This window comes from Bos grunniens, chromosome 3 (genome assembly GCF_055505025.1).
Source record: "Bos grunniens cultivar Pamir isolate PY7600 chromosome 3, Bosgru_T2T1.0, whole genome shotgun sequence".
NCBI classification, from domain to species: domain Eukaryota; kingdom Metazoa; phylum Chordata; class Mammalia; order Artiodactyla; family Bovidae; genus Bos; species Bos grunniens.
In genome coordinates this window covers 120949657-120969060 of record NC_141167.1, presented here as the reverse complement: position 1 = coordinate 120969060, position 19404 = coordinate 120949657, and the positions used below count along the sequence as shown (strand labels likewise).

General features: G+C 46.6%; 1 protein-coding gene across 2 annotated transcripts in view; it reads right to left on the bottom strand.

The window, feature by feature from the left end:
- The window catches only part of RCSD1 (RCSD domain containing 1), a 71965-nt gene extending 55167 nt beyond the window's left edge, over window positions 1–16798 (bottom strand). For both annotated transcript variants that reach the window (XM_086393936.1, XM_086393938.1), the window contains exon 1: window positions 16632–16798. In XM_086393936.1, the coding sequence (XP_086250062.1) occupies window positions 16632–16637 (6 nt within the window). In that variant the 5' untranslated portion in view covers window positions 16638–16798. The remainder of the gene's footprint in view (window positions 1–16631) is intronic.
- Window positions 16799–19404: the final 2606 nt, after the last annotated feature.

Sequence of the window (19404 nt, the reverse complement as noted above, 5' to 3'; positions counted from 1 at the left end):
GCCCTGTCTCACGGGTGTTTTAGCCTCTCAACTGGTATTCTGGCCTCTCCAGTCTCCCATCCATTTATCCTACACCCTGGGGCCAGATGAACAGACCTCCAGTGCTTCTTTGATCCCAGGAGTCCCCCACTTTTCAAAGACCTTCAATACCACTGAAGAAAGCCCACGTTATCAACACTGTCTTTCTGGGCTGTGCACAGCCTGGTTGCATCCTCTCCCCCCTCCCATGGGCACATACCCAGGCACATGAGTGTACACATATGCCCACTTGTCACTTAGGGTACTCATAGCTCCCCACTCCCCCAACGTGTCCCATTAGCTGACCACCACCGTTACTTCTTTCTCCTTCACTATAGCTACCTGCTGAAAAAGAAAAGACAGAATTTTCTTGGTTTTCAGTGCACACTGTGAACCTCTCCCATGAAGCCTCCTCCAGCTGAGCATGATCTGTCTCTAAGAAACTCTCCCAGCCCCGTGGTCTTGTCACTTACATGACACTTCATATTGTGTACCTTGGGTTTATATAGATATGCATATCCCTTCCCCCAAACACTACCAAACCTTTAGCATTTTGAGATATCATGTTTATATCAGACTCCCTTTGAGGGTTCAGACAGCATCTTTCACACAGTGGTCCTGATAAATATACGTGGAATTGACTAAACAAATGAGTATTTCCAAGCCAGGTCTGTCCTACCCTGGTGCCTGACATTCCAAAGCTAAGCAGAGGACTTGAAGTTCATCCCTGTTTAATTTCATTATGTTGGTTTTGGCCTGGCATTCCATCCTATATAAATCATTTTGAACTTGAATATGTCATGTATCATATTAACTATCCCAGCTGTGGGTCATCTGGTTTCTTTCTATTTTTCATTCATTAACAAAGTTGTTTAACAAGCCAGGGCCAATGACAGAGCCCAGTGGCCTGACCCTGGAGATGCCCCTTGGGAAAGACCTGGGATTCAAAGTGTACTGAAGCTCCACTACAGGTAAGGTAATTCAACCTGCTCTGAGTCCATGTTACAAAAAAAAAAAAAAAAAAACACCCTCTGTAATACAAATAATTATTTTGGCAGGATGAATTCAGAGAAGGTTGAGCAACCTTGACTATTTGAGAAATCAGAATACCCTTGTTGGTATATGTTGCTTAGTTGCTAAGTCATGTCTGACTCTTTGCTACCCTATGGACTGTGGCCTGCCAGGCTCCTCTGTCCATAGGATTTCCCAGGCAAGAGTACTGGAATGGGTTGCCATTTCTTTCTCCAGGGGATCTTCCCTACCCAGCGATCAAAACTGTGACTCCCACACTGGCAGGTGAATTCTGAACCGCTTCCCTGGTAGCTCAGATGGTAAAGCATCTGCCTACAATGCGGGAGACCTGGGTTCAATCCCTGGGTTGGGAAGATCCCCTGGAGAAGGAAATGGCAACCCACTCCAGTATTCATGCCTGGAAAATCCCATGGACCAAGGAGCCTGGTGGGCTACAGTCCATGGGGTTGCAAAGAGTCGGACACGACTGAGCAACTTCACTTCACTTCACAAGCCACCAGGGAAGCCCTTGTTGGTATATGAAGGCACTCAATTCCTTCAGCCCAGCAGAAAGCTCAGGATATATGTCAGCTGAGACTGACGTTAGCTGAGAAGGGCTCTGCATGGTTCCCTTCTCAGTCTCCAGTCCCTGCAGGTGTCTTTGCAATCATGGCATCCCACCCTGTTCAGCTCCCTAGCAGGGCCTCTCATGCAGGTGTGAAAGGTGAGGACAGGTCAGGGAAGAGGTGACTAGTGAAAGAAGGAGAAAGAGGAAGGGAAATCACACTTCAGTTGGACTGTCTTTTTCCTACCTCCTCATTTCACCTGCTGTACCAGAGTGAACCATAGAATACACTTGCTGTCTCCCTTTCTTTGAAATGCATTTATTGAGGTAATGATGCTTTCTGCTGGCAGGCCTTGGGTGCCTGTGAGCCTGCAGCTTGGATTTGCTATTCCATGCCTAAGGCTCCCACAGGGCTGTTACCTTGGGTCTAGTCTGGACTTACATGGGTGCTGTTAAAGCACTGCTTCCAAACACCAACTGCATACAGGAGTCTGGAGTGCACCACCGGGAGAGGTGGCGTGCGTGTGCACTAACACCCCTCTACCCCCACGCTCTCAGGCTGGAGGACTTTGGGGGTTCTGTTGTCCATTCAGGGTGACAGTCAAAACCAAAAGAGGCCAATCTCTTATAGAAAGGCTGTTTATTCAAATGACAATCATTGCCCATAGAACATGTGCCAGGCACTGTTCTAAATGCTTTGCACAAGTACAGCTGGCTCTTCAATTCCACAGGTTCTGCATCCTTAGATTAAACCAACTGTGGATCAAAAATATTCAGAAAAAAAACTTCAGAAAGTTCCAAAGAGCAAAATTTGAACTTGCCAAGTGTCAGCAACTATTTACACAGCTTTTACATTGTATTAACTATTATAAGTAATCTAGAGATAATTTAAAGTATACAGGAGGATGTGCATAGATACAAAGAGTCGGACACAACTGACACGGCTGAATAATAACAACTACGCCATTTTATATACAGACTTGAGCATCCACAGAATCTGAGGGGCGGGGGTGGTTCCTGGAACCAATCTCCTGTGTATACTGAGGTATGATGTCATTAATTCACTTAGGCCTCGTAACAATCCAATCTAAACTAAAATGGACTAGAATGGGTGAATTTAACTAAGATGACCATTATATCTACTACCGTGAGCAAGAATCCCTTAGAAGAAATGGAGTAGCCATCATAGTCGACAAAAGAGTCCGAAATACAGTACTTGGATGCAATCTCAAAAGCGACAGAATGATCTCTGTTCGTTTCCAAGGCAAACCATTCAATATCACAGTAATCCAAGTCTATGCCCCAACCAGTAACGCTGAAGAAGCTGAAGTTGAATGGTTCTATGAAGACTTACAAGACCTTCTAGAACTAACACCCAAAAAAGATGTCCTTTCATTATAGGGGACTGAAATGCAAAAGTAGGAAGTCAAGAAACACCTGGAATAACAGGCAAATTTGACCTTGGAGTACAGAATGAAGCAGAACAAAGGCTATTAGAGTTTTGCCGAGAGAACGCACTTTTCACAGCAAACCCCCTCTTCCAACAAGAGAAGACTCTACACATGGACATCACCAGCTGGTCAACATCGAAATCAGACTCACTATGTTCTTTGCAGCCAAAGATGGAGAAGCTCTATAGAGTCGGCAAAAACAAGACTGGGAGCTGACTGTAGCTCAGATGATGAACTCCTTATTGCCAAATTCAGACTTAAATTGAAGGAAGTAGGGAAAACCACTAGACCATTCAGGTATCAGTTCAGTTCAGTTCAGTCGCTCAGTCGTGTCTGACTCTTTGTGACCCCATGGACTGCAGCACCCCAGGCCTCCCTGTCCATCACCAACTCCTGGAGATTACTCAAACTGATGTCCATTGAGTCGGTGATGCCATCCAACTATCTCATCCTCTGTCATCCCCTTCTTCTCCTGCCCTCAATCTTTCCCAGCATCAAGGTCTTTTCAAATGAGTCAGTTCTTTACATCAGGTGGCCAAAGTATTGGAGTTTCAGCTTCAAATTCAGGCTTAAATTGAAGAAAGTAGGGAAAACCACTAGACCATTCAGGTATGACCTAAATCAAATCCCTTACGATTATACAGTGGAAGTGAAAAATAGATTCAAGGGATTAGATCTGATAGACAGAGTGCCTGAAGAACTATGGACAGAGGTTCATGACATTGGATAGGAGACAGGGATCAACACCATCCCCAAGAAAAAGAAATGCAAAAATGCAAAATGGTTGTCTGAGGAGGCCCTACATATAGCTGAGAAAATAAGAGAAGCAAAAAGCAAAGGAGAAAAGGAAAGATATACCCATTTGAATCCAGAGATCCAAAGAATAGCAACGAGAGAAAAGAAAGTCTTCCTCAGTGATCAGTGCAAAGAAATAGAGGATAACAATAGAATAAGAAAGACTAGAGACCTCTTACAGAAAATTAGAGATACCAAGGGAACATTTCATGCAAAGATGGACACAATAAAGGACAGAAACGGTATGGATCTAACAGAAGCAGAAGATATTAAGAAGATGTGGCAAAAATACATAGAACTGTACAAAAAAGATCTTCATGACCCAGATAACCACAATGGTGTGATCACTCACCTAGAGCCAGACATCCTGGAATGCTAAGTCAAGCGGGCCTTAGGAAGCATCACTATGAACAAAGCTAGTGGAGGTAACAGAATTCCAGTTGAGCTATTTCAAATCCTGAAAGATGATGCTGTGAAAGTGCTGCACTCAATATGCCAGCAAATTAGGAAAACTCAGCAATGGCCACAGGACTGGAAAAGGTCAGTTTTCATTCCAATCCCAAAGAAAGGCAATGCCAAAGAATGCTCAAACTACTGCACAATTGTACTCATCAAGCTAGTAAAGGAATGCTCAAAATTCTCCAAGCCAGGCTTTAACAGTACATGAACCGTGAACTTCCAGATGTTCAAGCTGGTTTCAGAAAAGGCAGAGGAACCAGAGATAAAATTGCCAACATTCGTTGGGTCATCATAAAAGCAAGAGAGTTCCAGAAAAAACATCTATTTCTGCTTTGTTGACTATGTGAAAGCCTTTGACTGTGTGGATCACAACAAACTCTGTAAAATTCTTAAAGAGATGGGAATACCGGACCACCTGACCTGCCTCTTGAGAAATCTGTATGCAGGTCAGGAAGCAACAGTTAGAACTGGACATGGAACAACAGACTGGTTCCAAATAGGGAAAGGAGTACGTCAAGGCTGCATATTGTCACCCTGCTTATTTAACTTCTATGCAGAGTACATCATGAGAAATGCTGAGCTGGATGAAGCACAAGCAGGAAATCAAGATTGCTGGGAGAAATATCAATAACCTCAGATATGCAGAATTCACCACTCTTATGGCAGAAAGTGAAGAGGAACTAAAGAGCCTTTTGATGAAAGTGAAAGAGGAGAGTGAAAACGTTGGCTTGAAACTCAACATTTAGAAAACGAAGATCATGGCATCCAGTCCCATCACTTCATGGCAAATAGATGGGGAAACAGTGGAAACAGTGAGAGACTTTATTTTGGGGGGTTCCACAATCACTGCAGATAGTGACTGCAGCCATGAAATTAAAAGACACTTGCTCCTTGGAAGAAAAGTTATGACCAACCTAGACAGCATATTAAAAAGCAGAGACATTACTTTGCCCACAAAGGTCTGTCTAATCAAAGCTATGGTTTTGCCAGTGGTCATGTATGGATGTGAGAGCTGGACTATAAAGAAATATGTTTACCCATAGAAACAGGACATATATTCACCCCCTGACTTCTCTTTCAACTCTGCCTGCCCCTCTTAATCATACCTCAGAGCATGAAAAACAACTAAAATCACTAAAAACATTTTTTTATGCTTGCAAAGCAGCTTTTGTTTTAATCAGGAAGAACATCTCTGACAAGAGTAGTGTAAGTCTCAAGTGAGCCCTGAGTGAGCACAGATTAATGCTTTCTTCCTCAGCCTTCACATCTTGGTCAACCTGAAAGACACAACAGTCTAACTTCCAGACTAGCTCAAAGGTCATCTGCTCTGTGAAGTCTTCTAAGATTTCCCCAGGACCTGAATGATGTTCACGCAACATGTCAAGCTCTCTCATCACCTGAGGCATGCGGAAGGACTGCACTTCCTCCTCCCTGGGCTTGAGTTGAATGTGGTTAGTTCCAATCCTTTCAGGCCAGAGTCACAGCAAGGACAAGTCCTCCAGAACCCTTTCCCCATCTGCTGTGACAACTGACAATGTGCTTTATGGTAGCTGCTCTGTCAACCAGGGTTCCCGGAGGAGAACAATAACATTAAGCAGAGCCCCCAGGCATCGCTTCACAGAGTGAGAAACAGCACTCACTCTTTTCAGCCACTAAGACCATGGAATTGTCTTATAGCGACACTAGCTGCCTGGACTGCTACAGTCACCTGTCCTCACCAGTCCCATCAGACTGCCTTTACACAGAGCCTTTACAGGGCCAATCACACTGTTCTGTAATCATTGCTTTTCTTTCACCCCAGACTGTGCACATCTTGAGAGCAGGTACTGTGTCTTATAAACTCTCATCTGGTAACTGCTTAGTTGTGTTGTTTAGTTGCTGTCGTGTCCAGCTCTTTTGTATCTCCATGGACTGTGGCCCTCCAGGCTCCTCCGTTCATGGGATTTCCCAGGCAAGAATACTGGAGTGGGTTGCCGCTTCCTTCTCCAGAGGCTCTTCCTGACCCAGCAACCAAACTTGCATCTCCTTCATTGGCAGGTGGATTCTTTTTTTTTTTTTTTTTAACACTTTAATTAATTTTAGCTCATTTTATTTTTACTTTTATTTATTTATTTTTGGCTATGCTGGGTCTTTTTAAAAATTCTATTTATTTTTAATTGAAGGATAATTGCTTTACAATATTGTGTTGGTTTCTGTCATATATTAAGATGAATCAGCCGTAGGTATACATATGTCCCCTCCCTCCCACCTCCCACCCCATCCCACCTTTCTAGGTTGTCACAGAGCCCCAGTTTGAGTCCTACAGCAAACTTGCTATCTATTTTACATAAGGTAATATACATGTTTCTATATTATTCTCTCCATTCATTCCATCCTCTCCTACCCCGCCCCCTGCCCACCCCCAGTGTCCACAAGTCTATTCTCTGTGTTTCCAAAACTGGCAGGCAGATTTTTTACCACTGAGCCACCAGGCAAGCTGAAATGAGTCAATGGAAGAATGCATGAATAAGGTATTTGATAACCAAATATCAGATGAGAGCATATAAAATGTAATTCTATAATCTTGCTAGCCACAATCCTCTCTGAAGGTAGACATGATCCCAGATTGTCTTAAGTAGCTCTTCTCAACCTGCTGACACCATAGTTATCCCATGGGAAAGGGACCAGAGCAGAGAGAGATGGCCCTCACGGCCCCGTGGAGAGGAGCCCCGGCCCTGCAGACCCTCACGGCCCCCTGGAGAGGAGCCCCGGCCCTGCATACCTCCTCTCCTGACTGTGGCTCTGAGCAGAGAAGGCTCTGGCTGTCCCTCATGCCAGTACAGTATATACATATGTGTGTGTGTGGGCTACCCTAGAGGCAGGAAATTAGTCTCACGACAAGAATCAATGAATTGGCTGTTCATGGCAACCCAGTCCAGTAAGCTTGCCTGCGAAATGCCCTGGACAGAGGAGACTGGCGGGCTACAGTGCATGGGGTCATAAGAGTCGGACATGACTTGGGGACTCCACCACCACTATTCACCCCTAGGACAGTAGGGAGAGGAGTGTCACAAGAGAGCCGAGCAATAAGCAGGGATTGATCTGCCAAGCCCGAAGTCTCCTTCCCTTATAATGAAGAGCGGGCTGACTGCTGTCATGAGCTAAATGGTGCCCCCCCAAATATGATCACTTCCCAATCTCTGGAACCTGGAATTGTTACCTTATTTCATAAAAGGATCTTTGCAGATGTAGTTAAGGATTCTGAGATGAGGAAATCATCCTGGTTTATCAGTGTAGGTCCTAAATCCAATGACACATGTCCTTAAGAAGAGACTCACAGAGTAGAAGGTAAAGGGAACATGAGGCAAAGATTACAGTGACCATAGCCAAGAAAGCTGGCAACCACCAGAAGTTCTAGAAGGTGTGGAATGGATTCTCCCCTAGGGTCTCCTGTGACACCTTGGTTTCAGGTATCTGGCCTCCAGAACTGTGAGAGAATAGATTTCTGAGACCGCATTTGTGGTCATATATTATGGCAGTCCTAGCAAACTCACGCATCTGCCAACTCCACTGGCTTTAGACAGTAACCCAGAGTACCAGCATCCCTCTGAGTCTTCCATTCATTCCACATGGGCTTGGAATCATCCTTGTTCTTGTCCTCCCAAGTACATCAATTTAGGCTTTTGTGAAAAGATTCAGGAATGACTAGGCAGCAGGGGCCAAAGACTCCTCCAGAAAGACCCTTTGAGGGCATCATAGAAAGGAGGGTTGGAGGACAGGTGGAGTACTCTCCCTAGTGGGGTGGCACCCTCACGGACTTAGTTTAAGATCTCTTGGCACTTGTTGCTTAAGACAGTGATAATAATAGCTGTCCCTCTCTCTGCCCATCTCCCCCAACCCCTACCATCCCCCTATAACGGTGCTTGCCAGATAAAACCTAGAAACCAAACACCATCGGTATGGACTTGGAAAGCCTCAAGAAGACTATACACAGACATGCAGAGGCAATAAAGTAATTATGAACTTATTTAGACACATGGATCACACATGCCCTGTAGAAGGGAGGTTCCTGTGCTGGGAGCCAGAAGACCTTCATCTTAGTTCTGACTTCGCCACTAACTGACTTTAAGTGTGACCATCAGTATATCACTTATGTCAGTTTCCTCATTTATTTGGTCATGCCATACATTTTGTGGGATCTTAGCTCCCCAAACAGAACCAGGAATTGAACCTAGCCCCTCAGCAGTGAAAGCAAGGAGTCCTAATCGCTGGACCACCAGGGAAATCCCTCTTCATCTTTAGAATGAAGGGAATGAAAAAACTGCTATTATTCCTTCTTGCTCTCAAAACTCTAAGCCATAAAAATGAATGTTTATTTAAACTTCCTTTGTGCCATAGATGTTGGCACTAGTTTCATTCAGAAACACAAGTGGAGCCTTTCAGAAGCCTATCAGATGTGTAGATGAGGACTCGGAGTAAATCTGTACCAGACCTCAGAGGCCCCGAGCCTTGAGCTGCTGGCCTCCCCAGTGGCCTTGGGCTGGAGGAGAACTGGCCAGGCCAAGGGGCATGTGGTCTCCCTGTCACACATGCTGTGGGCACTGTGTGGGCAGCCAGAGCCTCTCTACTACAGGAGGAAGAGAACGGGCCATAGGATCCCACCGAGTGGGGTGGGTTCAAATGTTGGAACTTCTGGTAATCACCTTCCAAACCTTGGGCATATAATTTAATCATATTGAATCCTCAGCATCCTCATCTAGAAAACAGATGGAATAGGACTTTATGAAGATTGAAAAGATTAACTTATGTAAAACATCTGTATATAGAAGGTGTTCAACAAGTGGATTACCATGACAGCAAGCTTCAGGTTTCTCCTACACTGACATCAATATCAGTTCAGTTCAGTCACTCAGTTGTATCCGACTCTTTGTGACCCCAAGGACCGCAGCACATCAGGCTTTCCTGTGTATCACCAACTCCTGGAGCTTGCTAAAACTCATGTCCATCGAGTCGGTGATGCCATCCAACCATCTCATCCTCTGTCACCCCCTTCTCCTCCTGTCTTCAATCTTTCCCAGCATCAAGGTCTTTTCCAATGAGTCAGCTCTTTGCATCAGGGGCCAAAGTACTGGAGTTTCAGCTTCAGCATCAGTCTTCCCAATGAATATTCAGGACTGAATTATCAGTATGGATGCTGAGAAATGGATTTCGCACTATCCATCAAAACATATCTCGAAAGTAAGACAAGCGACGAATGTGAAGCTTGGCAATGTATTTCAGACATGGGGGGGCGGTGGAGGGGGTGGCCCCATCAAGGTAGGAGAACTGTCCATTTGACTCATGTGCTTGGAATAAATTATCACAGGTGAGGGTCTAGGGGTGAGGCCCCAAGGAAGCCAGAAGCCCTCTATGGCGCGTTGTGGGATGTAAATTCTCTGTGACCTCTGGTGTGGGTGCTTGGGTTGTATAGTAGCAGTCACAAGTCTTGACGTCTTGTTTCTGTTGCACTGTTTTGCTTGACCCAGCCTGAGCCGAGGCACGTGGCTGGCTGCTGCTCCTGGGCTCACCTCGGCTTGTGCCTGTGCTGCCGTTGGACAAAGAGGAAGGCTTTTTGGAGCACGCACAGGACGTGTGAGGAATGCAGGAGTGGGGCTGCAGGTGGAGGTGTGAACTGAAGGAGGGCTGTGGGGGCGGCTTTGGTTGAGTTGACCACAGGCATTCCCTTGGGGCCTGGGGTCTATTTCAAATTGGATTTCCGCCTCAGAGCTTTTAGGCGCAGGCCCTGGGCTTGAGTATGCTAATCGTTGGGCTGAAATCCCCTGTTAGCTGTGCACCCCTGGGGCTGCCAGGGAGCCTGGGAAGAGCCCCACTTGTAGGGGAAATCCCCAGTAGAGGAAGCAAGTTTTCTCTAGCTCCCATTAGAGACGCTGACTCTGAATGCCCACACACCTGAGAACTTATCTTCAATCTTGTACTTTTTTTAAGTTGTGTCCTATGTGTATATTTTGTTTCCCCAAATAGAACAGAGGTCCTTTTATGGCAGGAACTGTAACTTTTACTTCTCTATATCCCCCCTCTAGCTCCCCAACTTCAAATACCTTTACCTTGACTGACGCCAGACACGGACTGCTTGTCCTCACACGACGCTTCTAGCATCAGTCCTTTGCTTGCCACCCTCTAACTAGAAGGCACCTCCCCATTCTCTGCACTTGGTCAACTCCTCCCCATCCCTCCAGACTCCACGTAGAAGCCATCTCTCGCAGGAAGCCCGTCTGAACCCTAGGCTGGGTACGATGCCTCTCCTCTGTCCACGTGAATTCAAACCCCTTGCACATGCCTATAGGTGCTGGCCCGGCTCTTGGACGGGAGCTGTTCGGAGACCAGCAGGTGAGACATTCATCTTCCTCTCCCCACTGCCTGGCAGCAGCGGGGCCTCAGTGTATGTCTGTTGGACCTAATTAAAGAACTATCGTGTGTTGTATGCTATGAATTATTATCGATTATTGAAGATCTAGCTTAGGAAAGAGTTGTGACTGCTATCCCAAGGCCAGGAAGGCGGCTCTGATACAGCGCAAGCACGTTCAAAATGAAGGGCTAGGGACACCTTGGCTGAAGAGAATGTCCAGCTCCAATGTCTAGAACTTCTCAGTGCTTCCAGCCTGGGGGCCCCAACACTCCCCATTGAGTATTCGCTCTGATGGCATCTCAGGAGGCTCATTATAGATGTAAAGACCCTGAAAGCCCATCTCACCTCTCCTAGGGAGGTCCTGGGCCCCAAATGCAGAGGCCCATTCCCTCAAGATAAGATTTGACTCATGTAAGATGAATCTCATAAGCTCAGCAGTCATTTCCCACAATTCCCAGGAGATAGATATTCAGGAAACCTAAAAGGAAAAAGATGGAGAGCTCAATCCACAAAAGACAAGGGTATAAGGGCAGTGTCTGACTCAGGTAGATCCACTGGGTAGGTGAGCTCCTCTGCGTCCCTAGAGCAATAATACTGATGCTGGTGACCAAACCTTAGTACTGTGTTAGCAGTTCCATTATATCTTCTGCACAGAGTGATTAAAAACATCTACCTGACTCTGAAGGCCAAAATGAGGTGGATATTTATTTTGTGATGAAACCAACCATTCTACCTCTTAAGGTTTAGGCTGAGAGAAAAACTAGGTGAGAGAAAAACTGCAGCTTTCCAAAGGTTCAGTGCTGCCTAATTCCCTAGGCAGCCTCAATCTCTGTGTCTTGTTTCCTCCTTCACTATATGGCAGTTGGAGATCGTTTCATTCCACCCAGAGCTCTGAGATGTTTAGATTCTAATGAATTGAGTCAAGCTGGTCAAGCTGATTCTGCAAACCTAAAACTATTACTGTAGGATGGCAGATCTGCCTTCAGATTTCTCTGGAACCAAAACGTTCTCTTGAGGCCTTGATAAGATTGCCAGGCTGCTTAGTTTCCAGTGTTCAGATTTCCCACGGAACCGCACTCGCCAGCTTCTGGCTCCCCTGGCTGTCAGCAGATACGCTGTGGATTGGGCTCTGAAACCTGACTCTGCTCCGGGAATGTGTGCTCACCCCCTCCTGTGATAGCGCCTGGGCCCTTCCAGTCTGCCTGCTGGAACTTGCCCTGTCATTGTGGTCCTGGGAATGGAAGTGTCTATTAAGTGGAAGCCAGTGGTACTTTGAGGGTCCCACAGAGTGGGAGCCAGACAGGAATGTGGGGGGTACTTGGGCAGGCCTGCAAGTCCACTGAGCCAAGATCCAGCTTCCAGAGGCCAAGCAATCCCTTATTATGGCCCATCGGTCAGCAGCCAACATATGGCTCAGTGAGAGGGTGGGTCCAAAACCAGCGAAGGCTGTTGGTGAAACTGTGGGAGAAAATATTTAATGAAGTATGGGAACTCCCTGGTGGTCCAATGGTTAGGACTCCAAGCTTCCTGGCACAACATCCCCCCCGCCGCCCCGCAATATTAATGAAGTAAAAAGATATCATTGGAAAAAGTAGGTTACAAAATGAATACATTATATGTATCAGTATATACACATACACACATACCTTTCATTAGTAATACTGATAACCTGTGAGGATGACAAGATAGTCTGGGAGTACTTAACTGACATTCATCACTCAAGATCCAGTACATAATAAATGCCCAATAAATACTGAATAAATGGATGAATGACACTATCTAGAAAGGACTGTGGAGTTACCTCAGAGAAAAGGGCTCATTAACTCTGTCCATCTAAATTAGAAATTCATTACATGTTCAGTGGCAAAATTAAAACCGGTAGTACCTACAACTTATATTTAAGCAACTAAGAGTACTGGTGTTGGAGAAGACTCTTGAAAGTCCCTTGGACTGCAAGGAGATCCAACCAGTCCATCCTAAAGGAAACCAGTCCTGGGTGTTCATTGGAAGGACTGATGCTGAAGCTGAAACTCCAATACTTTGGCCACCTGATGCAAAGAGCTGACTCATTTGAAAAGACCCTGATGCTGGGAAAGATTGAGGGCAGGAGAAGGGGACGACAGAAGATGAGATGGTTGGATGGCATCACCGACTCAATGGACATGGGTTTGGGTGGACTCCAGGAGTTGGTGATGGACAGGGAGGCCTGGAGTGCTGTGGTTCACGGGGTCGCAAAGAGTCGGACACGACTGAGCAAGTGAACTGAACTGAACTGAAGAGTACTGGTTTGATTTTGATGTACAACGTCTCCAGCTCTTTCTTTACTATACACTTCTCCATTCTGAGTTCCTATCCAGAGCAACTTCACCTACCATCTCTTCTAGAGAAGAATCATATTTTCATCATAAAAGGCCTGTACTTCTCATGGGAGGCTGGACATTCCTGGTTAGAACAACCTAAACCAACATATCTAAACCTTGTTGTTGTTGTTTTAAATTGATTTTTTCCCATCTTCAACCATTTATTTACTCATTCAACAAGCATTTGAGTGCCATCAAGCACTAGATATATATGGCCCCTGTCCTTGAGGAATTTTCCAGAGAGAGAACCAGGTAAGCAGACAGTTACAGGTCTGTCTAGTACTCTAATTCAGTTTGAAAAAAGTGCCCTGAGTGTGCTATAGAGTCTGAGGGCATCTGTACAGGCTTCCCGAGGTGGAGATATTTGAGCTGCAGACTGAGAGGGGAAGAGTTCTCTGTTTCTGTTAATTCATTTATCGAGCAAGCTCGTCTCAAGGAATTATATGATTTAGGCACTGTGCAAACTTCTGGAGACCTAAAGACCAGTAAGAGAGTCGCTGCCTACAAAAGGCTTATTACAAACGTGTAAAAGCAGTACTGCCACTCTCCTTGGCATCTCAGAGAACCCTACTCACCTGTGCACCCTGACGAGCTCAAACACAGAAGTCATTTCCGGTTTCTTATATAACACATGGTCTTTATTCTTCCATTTCGTTCATTCTTGCTCTCTCAAAGTCACAATATGCCTGGACTCTCAGAGTAGCTCTTGAGTCTGGTTTCCTTGTTCACTCTATACACTGGCATTTTTGCCATATCATCCCTGCTACAAGGTGGATGCCATCTTACTCAAGACCACTTAGAGTTTCTTACTGTCCAAGGAGCAGAATCCAGGGCCATCCACTATCTGGCTTTGAGGCCTGCAGCTAGCCTCTGTCTGAATCCGAAAAAGGCATCCCTTTGGGGTACAGCTAGGCAAGGAGACTTTTTACAAAGCAAAGTAACCCTTTCTTCCAGATGGCTTGAATTCCAGCTCCCATTCACCCACTTGGGCAGGATCCACTATATACTTGGAGGCCCTGTGGTTTTTATCTTATTACTTTCTTTTTTTTCTCTCTCTGCTTCTTCACCTTCCTTTCCAGCCAACTGGCTTACTTTTCTGCACAAAGCTGGCATGTTCTCCGTGCATCCATTTCTTATGACTTCTCCTCCTCACCACCCACCTTTCTTTTAAGACTTCTTTTGAGTCTTACACAGAAATGCAAGAAATACTGAAATACTATAGAATTTAGGGTCTGCAAATGCCATACCTTAAGGCACTTTTGCATTTGAAAATTATGCACATGACAAGATTAGTCTTATTTTCCCTATTGGATTGTGAGCTTTTAAAAGGCATCTTTTCTTGTTTATTCCAGAGGGCTTAAAGAGGGTTGAAGTAATGATCGATATTTTTGATAACAGTAAAGTAACTTAAAAAAAAAAAGATTCCCCAAAGACTTCCAAAAGTTAAATGGGTTCTAGAGAATGAATGTTGAGTAAATCTTACTGCTGCAGCTGCTGCTGCTAAGTCGCTTCAGTTGTGTCCGACTCTGTGCAACCCCATAGACTTACTGGCCTGGTATAAATTACTAGTACTGGGAAGTAATGTAGCTCCATTTCTCATCAAATATAGTGGCATGTCTCAAAAGTGGGTTTCACCTCTCAAAAGAGTTTTACTCTGAGATTTTTCAGAAATTCCCAAATCCCACTCCTGGATATCATGTCCCACCATGAAAAAGTTTACTTCCTGGCTAAAGAAATGTCACTTCTCCAGTCTCTTGGTTTCCTCTTCACTTCCTTTACCAGTGTTAGCTGTTGGAGTGCTTTTTTCAGGCATTTTGACAAAAGAACTTTAAAAGCAGTCACTGCCAACCCGCAAATCCATGCCCTGTACAGACTCAGTGTGGACTGACACGCTTCCTGACTGGCCAGCAGTGCTCCTGTCTTGGCAGAATCCCCTATCAATGACTACACATATGTTTACAGACTAGGGGATCTTCTCTTTTCACCACTCACTTCTCTTTTCACCCCCTCCCCCACCACCCCACTTTTCACTTCCACACAGGAAGTTGCTCAGGCAAGTTTCAGGGCCTCTGCCACACACTGTTCCTTCCTCAACTGAAGAAGAAAGTACCTTTGGAAGGATTCCCTTGTGTCTTCTGAGAACAAATTTGGCCCTCTAACAGTAAGCAATTTGCTTCAAAGCCTAAGAGCTTTGCTCTTATCTCCCATCCAGTTCTGCAAGAGATTAAAGAGATCCTAAATTACACTGCACCTCTAGCTAAGGCCTGAGGCACCCTGTACTGTCAGAAGAGGAAACCAACTCTTAAAGCAACTTTGGGAACCTTCTTGTTCGTATGGGCATTCCCAGAGCCATCTGCCTTCTTGGTTCTGAAGCTGCAGCCAGGAAAGATCTTGTTGCTCTAGGCTATCTTTGAGTAGACTGGTGAACACCCACTGCTGGGTTTCCCTCTCACCCTTTCCCAACCCTAATCTGCCTGGAGTTTCCCCAGTTTACAGATGTTTCCAGAGGGCCCATCTTAGCCTCTGGCGGATCCCAGGGGCCCCTGCACTTTATAAAGACTCCCTGAAGCTGATCCCTGAAGACAACTGAGAGAGCTGGACACTTGACTGCAACTGCCCAGGACAGACCTATTGCCCACACAGAGAAGTCCCAGCGCTTTGCAGGCAGTGAGGATTGCTCAGAAGAGCCAACCTGAGTTCTGGTGTAGAGCAGTGACAGGGAAGAGTTAGCAGAACTGTGAATCTGGAGAGTGCTGACCACAGCACTGGGAGCAGCAGTTCAGCTTTTGAAAACGGGAATCACCTTTGCTTTCCTTCTTTTTAAAAGCAAGCCTAAATCTAGCTAAAATAGGCTTAGGGCTAAATGTCAGGTCTATTTCAAGGGGAAAATCCATGGGAGCCTCAAAATATGTTAAAGGCAGGGAGGAGGGGAATATACCAGCCACTCCTCCAGTGGAGGGTGGTTCCTGGATCCCACTGGCTGGAACTGTCCCAGGAAAACCCCAGGCAGAGCAGTGGTGGGCCTCACCCTGGAGCCCCCCACAGATATGTAGCCAGCACACCCCAGTGCATGCAGGGACATACAGGAAAGTCTCAAGTTTGATCAGAAATAGTGCCATTTGCCCATGAGGGGAGCTTTCCGGAAAGTTCTGAAAGATGTGACAGACAAAAGTGGGACCTGAGAAGCAAGAGGGCGACCGGACTTTTAAAAGCTCAATTTTCATCGAAAAGGGAAGCCCAAAGACGCTGTGCCTCAGGGTAACAGCTCTGTTTCTCTTTCAATATTCATCTCTGCAGATCCAGCGGCTTCTGATTTCTAAATCAGAAATTTTGCTCACACATTTGTCCATTTACAAAGTTTACAGCACCTAACTTTTTTTTTTTCTGAAGCATGTGAGTCCCTAAGCAAAATAGCTGAACCTCTAGAAAGGCCCCTCCCCTCTCCCTGAGGTCCTCCCGGCCGACCCCCTGCCTGCCGGGAGGGGTCCCCTAGGAAAGGCCGGGGGCTAGCCTCCGGAGTGCCGCAGCGCTGAGCCTCGCTCGTGCTCCCTGCTCGGACCCTGCTTGCGCGCCGCGGGATTCTTTACCTCCATGTCCTCCAGGTGCCGACTCAGCGCCGCCAGCGCGCGTTCGCTCTGTCCCGGGCTCTCGATCCCCGCTCAGCGCTCTGCTCCCGCCTGGACCGGGTTCGGCTCCGGCGGGCACAGCGCAAGTGAGCGGCTGCACGCCCGGCTCGCCCGCTGCAGGGCTGACTGCGGGCCGCCCCAGCCCCGCGCTAGAGAACGAGGAAGGAGGAGGAGGAGGAGGGAGGGGAGGGGAGAGAGAGGAGGCGGGGAGGGTGGGGAGCTGGGGAAGGAGGCCGGCGATCAGGGTTTAAATTTAGACACAAATCTAAACAGATACTGTCCCCTCCCGGGGCAGGACTCAAGCGAGGGAGCCACGACTCCATTAATCTGCCCAAACATGGGGATGGGACAGTCGTGTGGCCCCTCTTTCTCGTGAAGTTCCTCCAGGACCCGGGTCTTTGCTCGGTGTCAGTCCTCAACCTCTCTCTCCTTTAACATCTCTTCTTTCTTTTCGCTTGCCCTAAAGGTCACAGTGGTTCTCTCATTCTTTTTATCTCCCCTCTTTTCTATTTACTTCTTTTATGTACCTCTCTACCCCCGTCTCTCCTCATTTAAAAAGAAATTGCATTCGCCGCAAACCTGGTTTTCCCGGCGTTCCTGGGCGGAGAATGAGGACCCTCCCTGACGGATAAATGGTTCTCCCACTCCCCTCCTCCCCGTCCCTCAGAGACTGTTTAGGCAGTGCCTTCAACGCTTAAGTGTTGCAAACTCAAGTACCTCTCCGTCTGTCATCTCTCTTCCTCTCCACCTCTCAGTCGCACGTTTTCTGGAGAACTTTATCAGTCGATCCATCTCTCACCTGTATATCAGGTAGAGGAGGAGGAGAAAAGGAATCCAAGCGAAGTTTAACAGGCTCCCTGTAACAATCTGTCTTTGTCTCTCCCCAATTGGGTTGATGCATTTGGATTTGTGGAATTTCATCTCCCACAAACTGCTTGTTGCTAAAGGGCCTTTTTGGTGTTCCTAAGTGGACTCTAAGAAATAGAGCAAAGGGCAAGATCCCGAACATCCGATTCCCATAGGCCCAACATAGCAATCTTCCCCCAGGGCCATCCCAGCTCCCTGAGCAGCACAGACGCTGAAGATAACAAAGCTGCAAGGAAGGGACAGGGGAACTGAAATCTGGAGCAGCTTCTCTCTCTGCTACCAGTTTACACACTGGTCACCAGCGCTAGGTGCCCCTTCTGGATCTGGACCCCTCCCAGAGAAGAAAAGGGGGAAGCCCTCAGAGACCTATGAGTGTGAAGAGGATTGGCCCCCAGGGAGGCCTCTGTGTCTTTCTGCAGTGTCCTTGTACCCCACCTCACCCCAAACCCTCACCCAACTCACCCTGGGAAAGAGACAGTGGGCCAGGTAATCATGAGCACTGTGAAGAGAGATGTGGAAAAATGGGTAAAAGAATCCAGCTGAGAGTTTGCTCACACTACAAAGAACTGCCCTAATTCTGCTCTTTATCCCAGCACTCCCTGCAGACTTTCAGGCACTTAAAATTGTTGCTTTGGGTACCAGCCTTAGAAACATGGCCTCTTCCCTGCAGAATCTTCTAAGACTTGCCTTTCTGAAACACTGATAGCCCTAATGCCAGAGTGTTTTCTAGTTCATTTAACTTAGCCTAACCTTTATTTTTGGAGAAGGTAATGGGCACCCCACTCCAGTACTCTTGCCTGGAAAATCCCATGGATGGAGAAGCCTGGAAGGCTGCAGTCCATGGGGTTGCTGAGGGTCAGACACGACTGAGTGACTTCACTTTCACTTTTCACTTTCATGCATTGGAGAAGGAAATGGCAACCCACTCCAGTGTTCTTGCCTGGAGAATCCCAGGGACGGGGGAGCCTGGTGGGCTGCCGTCTATGGGGTCGCGCAGAGTCAGACACGACTGAAGCGACTTAGCAGCAGCAACAGCAGCAGCAGCAATCTTTATTTTAGAAGCAGATTGAAGGTTGAATTCCTGCTCTGCTAATTTCTAGCTGTGTTTTCCGAGACAAGTCACTTACTCAGTCTGATCCTCATTTGCCTCACCTGTACAGTTTAGTAGGCACTCTGAAAAAAGTATCTCCATCTTTTTTTTTTTTTTTTTTGAGTAGCTACTTTTATAATGCTTAGCCTCATGTACAAGCTCAAATAAATAGGGACCCAATATTTCTTTTTTCCCCAGGCATTCTAAGGTCCAGTGAATGGGATTCTACTCCCAGGAATTGATGGTCAGTCTCTTTCCATTCCAGCCACATAGTGGCAGAAGTGAGAGTTCGAGAGCAGAGTTGGCAGCAGGAAAGGAAGTTTCTTGGTACCTTGCAGTGCATACTTGTGCATATAATTTTTTTTCCCTTTTTTTTTCAAATGTGCAGGACTGAGTTGGTGATAGGAGCAGAGTCTCTTCTCATATTTTCTAACTCTGATTCATAGGGCCTTTTCCTTTCTGCCTCCATCTAGTCCTCCTTTCTGCTCAGAATGGGGCTGCCCCAGCACAGGCTTCTGGTTCACAAACAGAAGGGCGGAAGTGCCTACCAAAGGAAACCGTTAGGCTTAGATAGCATCACAGTCACTCAAGGTGACTTGCTGCTGCAGCCCACGCCCTGCTTGGGCCTTGCCTCAGTCACGTGAGAACCCATGACCACAATGCAGATAAACTTGGCCACCACCTTGCTCCCGGGTCTCAGAATGTGCAGGGTAGAATCCTACCCTCCATAGTTCTTTGGCTAGGAAGAGGCATTTATGAGAGGGAGCAGTGGAAATG